This window comes from Quercus lobata, chromosome 6, assembly GCF_001633185.2.
Source record: "Quercus lobata isolate SW786 chromosome 6, ValleyOak3.0 Primary Assembly, whole genome shotgun sequence".
Lineage (NCBI taxonomy): Eukaryota > Viridiplantae > Streptophyta > Magnoliopsida > Fagales > Fagaceae > Quercus > Quercus lobata.
In genome coordinates, this window is record NC_044909.1 from 23,007,033 (window position 1) to 23,013,996 (window position 6,964).

Genomic DNA, 6,964 nt, shown 5'->3' on the forward strand with positions numbered 1-6,964 from the left:
TAACATTGAAAGATGTACTTTATACTCCGTACATGAGGAAGAATTTGATGTCAAGCTTTTTGCTTAACAAGTCTGGCTTCAAACAGACTATAGAATCTGATAATTATGTAATCATTAAAAAGGAATTGTTTGTGGGCAATGGTTATGTTTGTGATGGAATGCTTAAATTAAATGTTGAGAATAATAAAGCATCTACTAGTTCAGTTTATATGCTTTCTTCTATTAATTTTTGGTATGCTCATTTGTATTATATAAATAGTAGATATGTGGGGATCTAGAGTAGTTTAGGATTAATTCTAAGATTGTCAAAAGATTTTGAAAAATGTGAAACTTGTAGTCAAGCTAAGATTACAAATTGGCCTCATAAAAGTGTTGTAAGAATTATTGAATTGCTTGAGTTAATTCACTTTGATTTATGTGAATTTGAGGGAATTTTAACTCATGGAGGAAATAGATATATTATCACTTTTATTGATGATTTTTCAAAATATACAACTGTTTATTTGTTGAAAACTAAAAGTGATTCTTTTGAAAAATTTCAAGATTTTTTTAAAAGAAGTTGAAAATCAATTTGGTGGAAAAATAAAAAGAATAAGAAAAGATAGAGGCCGTGGGTATGAATCAAGTGCATTCAACTCATTTGTTTAGTCTTTGAGAATTATCCATTAAACTATTGCACCATATTCATCTGCTTCTAATGGTGTGGCTAAAAGAAAAAAAAGAACTCTAATTGAGTTAACAAATTTCATGTTAATTGAATCTGGTGCATCTTTACATTTTTAGGGTGAAGCTAGTTTAACCACATGTCTTGTTTTGAATAGGGTGCCACATAAAAAAAATCACATACCACACATTTTGAGATGTGGAAGAGACATAAGTCAAATTTAGGATATTTGAGAGTATTAGGTTGTCTTGCTTATGTAAGACTTACTGGCCCTAAAATACCTAAGTTAGGTATAAGAGCTACTATCTGTGCTTTTCTTAGTTATGCGATTAATAGTTTAGCCTATAGATTTTTTGATCTTGAAAACAAAGTAATTTTTGAATCTAGTGATGCAATTTTTCATGAAAAAAAATTTCCTTTTAAATTAAAAAATAGTGGGGGTGAAGAAACTGTTTTGTCACAGCCTAATTCTTCTACTTCTGATTTACAAAATTAAGAAAATTTTGAAATAGAATCTAGAAGAAGTAAAAGAGCTAGAGTTGAAAAGGATTTTGGTCCTGATTGTTATGTTTTTAATATTGAGGAGGATCCCTAAAATTTAAAAGAAGCTTTAACATCACCTGATGCTATATTTTGGAAAGAGGCTGTTAATGATGAAATGAAGTCTCTAATTTCTAATTGAACTTGGAAATTAGTAGATCTTCCATTGGGTTGTAAGACCATAGGATTTAAATGGGTCCTTAGAAAAAAGTTAAAACCGAATGGATCAATAGATAAGTTTAAAACTAGACTTGTTGCAAAAGGCTCAAACCAAAAGATGATCTTGGTTTTTTTGATACATTTTCTTTGGTAATAAGAATTACATCTATTAGATTGTTAATTGCTATTGCTGCAATTTTTTATTTGAAAATTCATCAAATGAATGTAAAAACTGCTTTTCTAAATGGGGACTTAGAGGAAGAAATTTATATGAATCAACCTGTAGGCTTTGTAGAGCCTAGACAAGAAAGCAAGTTATGTAAGCTAACTAAATCCCTATATGGCTTAAAATAGGAACCTAAACAGTGGCATGAAAAGTTTGATTATTGCATAATTGAGAATGGTTATAAATCAAATGAATATGATAAATGTATTTATTCTAAATCATGGAATAATTTACATGTCATTATTAGCCTTTATGTGAATGATATGTTGATTTTTGGCTCAAATGATATGTTTTTTTTTTTTTTTTTTTGAGAAAGGAATACTATAACTTTATTCAAAAGACGCCAACTCGGCTTGAATTACAGTAGAAAGATGTGGAGGAACAACCTCCATCCACACCGTATACTCGCTAACATGTCTTGCATGTCTAGCACAGTTATGCGCGGCACCATTGCCCTGTCTCCTTACATGGTTAAAACTCACGTCACCAAACTGACTTGCCAATTCCTTAGCTTCCTCAAACAGGTTTCCAAACTCAGCATGCTCCACGATATTTCCTGCCAAAGCATCAATAGTGATCTTGGAATCCCCCTCTAGGGTGAAAGATTCAAGACCAACGTCCCCAGCCAATCTCAGAGCCCTTATTGCTGCAAGAGCCTCAAGTGCAGTGATCGAATAGGGGAGTGATATTTTTTCTGCCATTGCAGCCACCATGAACCCCTTCTCATCCCGGATCACAGCACCAACACCTACAGAATCTTCCTCCCTAAACACAGCTCCGTCGAAGTTTACTTTGTGTCTCGGCCAGCGTGGAGGTTTCCAGATGAACTGTTCTGGAGTTCTAGAGGGTGGATTAGGAGGTTTTGGCGGAATGGAGCGGACGTAAGCAGCTCGGACTGCCCGCACCTCAGGGAACACTTGCTGGATCGGGAAGGGCTTGCTGGTGGTTCTTAAAGCATTCCTCCTATGCCATATCATCCACGCAGTAGTATCAAAGACTTCCAAGTCCAAGCCGTCTTCAATAACGAACTCCACTAAGTCTCTGAACCTCTCGAATGTCTTGGAATGGTAGTTTCTCCAGCTCTGATCATGTAACCATACCTGGGACAGAGAGGGGCATGACCACAACGCATGTAAGGTGTTCTCCGAGGTGTTAAAGCAGTGATCACAGTAGTCGGTTGGGATTACTCTTCGCCGATTAAGATTTTCTTTAGTTGGGATGGTGTCTTTGATTGCACGCCACAGAAAATTCCTAATCTTTGGCTGCACTGCTAACCCCCACACCTTCTTCCATATGCCATCCGAATCTGGTTGGTAAGAATAGTCATCAAGGCTCTTGGCTTTGCAAAGAAAATGGTACCCCGACTTAACAGAGTACAAGCCCGATGGAGTAAAGGGCCAGAAGAGCTTGTCCTCTGCTGCAATGTTGCTTAGTGGAATAGACTTAATCAAGGAGATGTCTCTTGGGTGGAAAAGATCATGTAACAAAGGCAAGTTCCAAGAAACTGGATCCTGGTTGATAAGGCTTGACACAGTGACTTCTTCAAATCCCCAGGCTGGTGTGGAAGTGACATATGGAAGGAATTCTGAAGGCAGCCAAGGGTCGGACCATGCTTTAATCTTTGCACCCGAGCCCACCCTCCATCTCATGCCCTCTTTAAACACCTCTCTACCAACTAAAATACTCCTCCAAGCGTATGAACCCGAATGGCACTCCGCTGCCTCCATGATGGAACAATTTGGAAAAAACTTTGATTTGAATACCTTATAGAAGAGGGAATTAGTGTTATGGAGTAATCTCCAAGCTTGTTTTGCTAAGAGAGCGTCATTGAATAATGCAAGGTCCTTAAAGCCCATCCCACCCTCACTCTTAGGTTTACAAAGCTCCTCCCATCTTACCCAATGTATTTTCCTCCTATCCCCCCTTTGACCCCACCAAAACTTCCTAATTAGCCCCTCAATCTCGTTGCACAAACCAATGGGAAGCTTGAAACAATTCATTGAATAGGTGGGGATTGCTTGGGCCACCGCCTTTATCAAGATCTCTCTACCGGCTTGCGAAAGTAATTTTCCTTCCCAACCTTGAAGCTTCCGCCAAACACGCTCCTTGATGTAGTTGAAACTACTTTTTTTATTTCTCCCCACTAAGGATGGTAGCCCCAAGTACTTCTCATAACTCCGAATCTCTTCCACCCCCAAGCATTCTTTAATCAACCGTCTATTTTCTTCATTGGTGGACTTACTAAAGAAGACTGTGGTTTTTGCTTTGTTGAGTTGTTGCCCCGAACCAACCTCATAACCTTGCAACACTTCCAAAACTTTCTGACATTCCTCAACATTTGATCTGCAAAATAACAGGCTATCATCTGCAAAAAGTAGATGGGTTAGTGATGGACACCTCCTACCAAGGGAGAATCCATGAATGTCACCTCTCGAGGATGCTTGAGAGATTAAGCCATGGAGCCCTTCGGTACATAGTAAGAACAAGAACGGGGAGAGGGGATCTCCTTGCCTTATTCCCCTTGTTGGTCTAATGAAACCCATTGGTGCACCATTAATAAGGATGGAATACGATACAGTTGAAATACAAAGCATCATAAGTGAAATCCAATTCTCATGAAACCCCAACTTCCTCATAATAGCTTCCAAAAAAACCCACTCCACCCGATCATACGCCTTACTCATATCAAGCTTAAGAGCCATGTAACCCCCCCTTGTAGAATTATGATTTTGCATATTATGAAGGGACTCAAAAGCTACAAGGATATTGTCTGTAATCAACCGGTTTTTTGTAAAGGCATTTTGGTTTTCTGTGATAATATGAGGAAGGATTTTTTTCAAACGGTTTGCCAAAACCTTGGAGAATATTTTATACAAAACATTGCATAGGCTTATAGGGCGAAATTCAGATACCAACTCAGGATTTTTAACCTTCGGGATTAAAGTGATAAAAGTGTGGTTTAAGTGTTCCAGAAGGGAGGCAGAATTTAAAAAAGAAAGCACAGAATGAGTAATTTCCTTACCCATCAAATCCCAGTAGTGCTGGTAGAAAATGGGGGGCATTCCATCCGGACCCGGGGCTTTCATAGGGGCCATTTGATTGAGAGCCATATGAACTTCATTTTCTGAGAATTCCTCCAAGAGCTGCCTATTCATATCATTAGACACAATGCACTGAATTGAATCCAAAACCACTTCTGGTTGGCAAGTATGGTGAGAGGAGAATAGGTTACTATAAAACTCTAGAATGGCCGCAGCCACCTCATTAGGATCCGAGCACCACCTGCCTTATGAATCCTTGATCCCATCAATCCGGTTCTTCCTCAACCTTTGGGACGCCTTCCGGTGAAAGTATTTCGAATTTTTATCTCCATGTACAGCCCAAAGAGATCTGGACCGCTGGAACCACATCCTTGTTTCCTTGTCAAGAAGATCATTGACCTCGGTTTTGAGCATTCTTGCTCTAAAATTCACTCCCGTAGTAAGAGCTTCCAGTTCTGCTTGAGCCAATAGTTTTTGTTTATGCTTCAACTCTTTTCGGACACTACCAAAGCAATTGCGGCTCCACTTTGTTAAAGCTTTACCACAATTCTCAATTTTTCCGACAATGCCCGATGGATTATTGGTGTTGTTTCTGCACTTCCCCCATTCGGCCTTAACAGTTTCTGTACACCCTTTCTCCGCTAGCCACATCTCTTCAAACCGGAATGGCTTCTCTGAATTAGTCACCACCAGATTTTCGGGTAAGATCCACAAGGGTGAATGATCCGAAGTACTACAAGTCAAATGGTGCACCATAGAACCCCCAAATCGAACCAACCACTCGTTATTGGCCAAACACCTATCCAATCTCTCTGCAATTGTTCTCCCATCACTAAAAAACTTCTTCCATGTGAACGGATGACCCTTGTAACCCATGTCCAAAAAACCACATTCATCAATTGTGTCTCTAAAAAGTTGCATTTGTGCGTGACTTCTAGTACTTCCTCCCATCTTCTCCGATCCTCTCAAAATCTCATTAAAATCCCCACAACACAGCCAAGGTAAGCCAAATTGCCTATTCAACTGTCTCAGTAACTCCCAAGACTCAAATCTTCTATGGATAATAGGCTCGCCATAAAAACCTGTAAACCGCCATGCATCTTCACTACCCTTCCCTATGATACAATCAATGTGGTTTTTTGATGAAGTTTCCACATCCAGCTTGATAGTATCCTTCCAATACAGCACGAGTCCCCCACTTCTATGAATCCGAGGGACCATAAACATGTGATCAAATTGTAACCTATGTTTTATTGATTTTAGCCTTGCTTCATCTGCCCATGTTTCGGCAATGAACATGACAGAGGGATCTTTTTCCCGGGAAATCTCACCAAGCTCTTTCTCTGTCACTAGGTTCCCAAGCCCGCGACAGTTCCACACTAGTAGACTCATGGCTCCTGGCGGGGTTGCTCCACAGCCTCCACCAATACATTAGAATTATCCTGATCAACACAAATAACCTGCATGCATTTATTAGGTACATCATGTAGACATGAAAATTCTGGACTTGATTTCCTCTTTGTTCCCCGTTCCATTTTAGTCTCTGCCTCATTAGGTTTAGGAAGGCGCATAAACCTTTTCCACGTTCTAAGATTGGTAGATTGTGACACTTCCCCATCAACGGCTTGGATCAAAGGCTCATTGATGGCATAGTTATGTGTGGGGTTGTCCAAATTAGAATCAACTAGGTTTTCCTTCATTAACTTCGACACCCTGCTAGCAGAGGCTGACCCTATTATCTTGGGCATTGAATTTGAGTCTCCCAAATTAATGCCAAGATTTACGTTGCTCAACGTACACTGCTGCTCAACGGATTTTGCTGAATTGGATACATTTATTTCAGCATCAATCACGTTTGGATTTGCTGGTATACCTGAATCATTACTCCCTGATTTATTCTCCATAGACTGCATTAAATCCGGGAAGGAGCTGGCATGTTTAAGGCTTCCTTTCATAACTGACGCCCCTCCTGAATTAATGGGTGACTCATGGCATGCAACGGTTTCAGCAGTAATTACTCCACCTGTCCCTTCCACTTCCATGTCCGGCGCCACTTCCACAGGTCCAGCCACCACCGTTCTGCCTTGAGGACGCCTAGCTCTTCCCTCAAAATACCCCGGAACATATATAACGTCCCTACCTGATGTCTTGTACGGTGGTGCTCTTAGACTCGGGCCAAATTGTTGCTGATCATTGGTCAGCGTTCCCTTACTTTCAACCCAGAGTTCACAATCCCTATCGTCATGATCCAACCGCCCACACCAGTAACACACATTAGGCAATCGTTCATACTTAAAGTTTACCTAGCTTTTTCGTCCATTTGGTAGAGAGATA

The 6,964-nt window shown here is 40.1% G+C and overlaps 1 protein-coding gene across 1 annotated transcript; it reads right to left on the reverse strand.

Moving 5' to 3' along the window:
• Nucleotides 1-4,876: 4,876 nt before the first annotated feature.
• LOC115949999 lies at nucleotides 4,877-6,022 on the reverse strand. The gene has a single exon (XM_031067254.1). It carries the CDS (start codon nucleotides 6,020-6,022, stop codon nucleotides 4,877-4,879), a length of 1,146 nt encoding a protein of 381 aa, XP_030923114.1.
• Nucleotides 6,023-6,964: the final 942 nt, after the last annotated feature.

Coding starts and splice junctions, on each gene's coding strand:
- LOC115949999 (XM_031067254.1), bottom strand. CDS start 6,022: ATGAGTCTACTAGTGTGGAACTGTCGCGGGCTTGGGAACCTAGTGACA.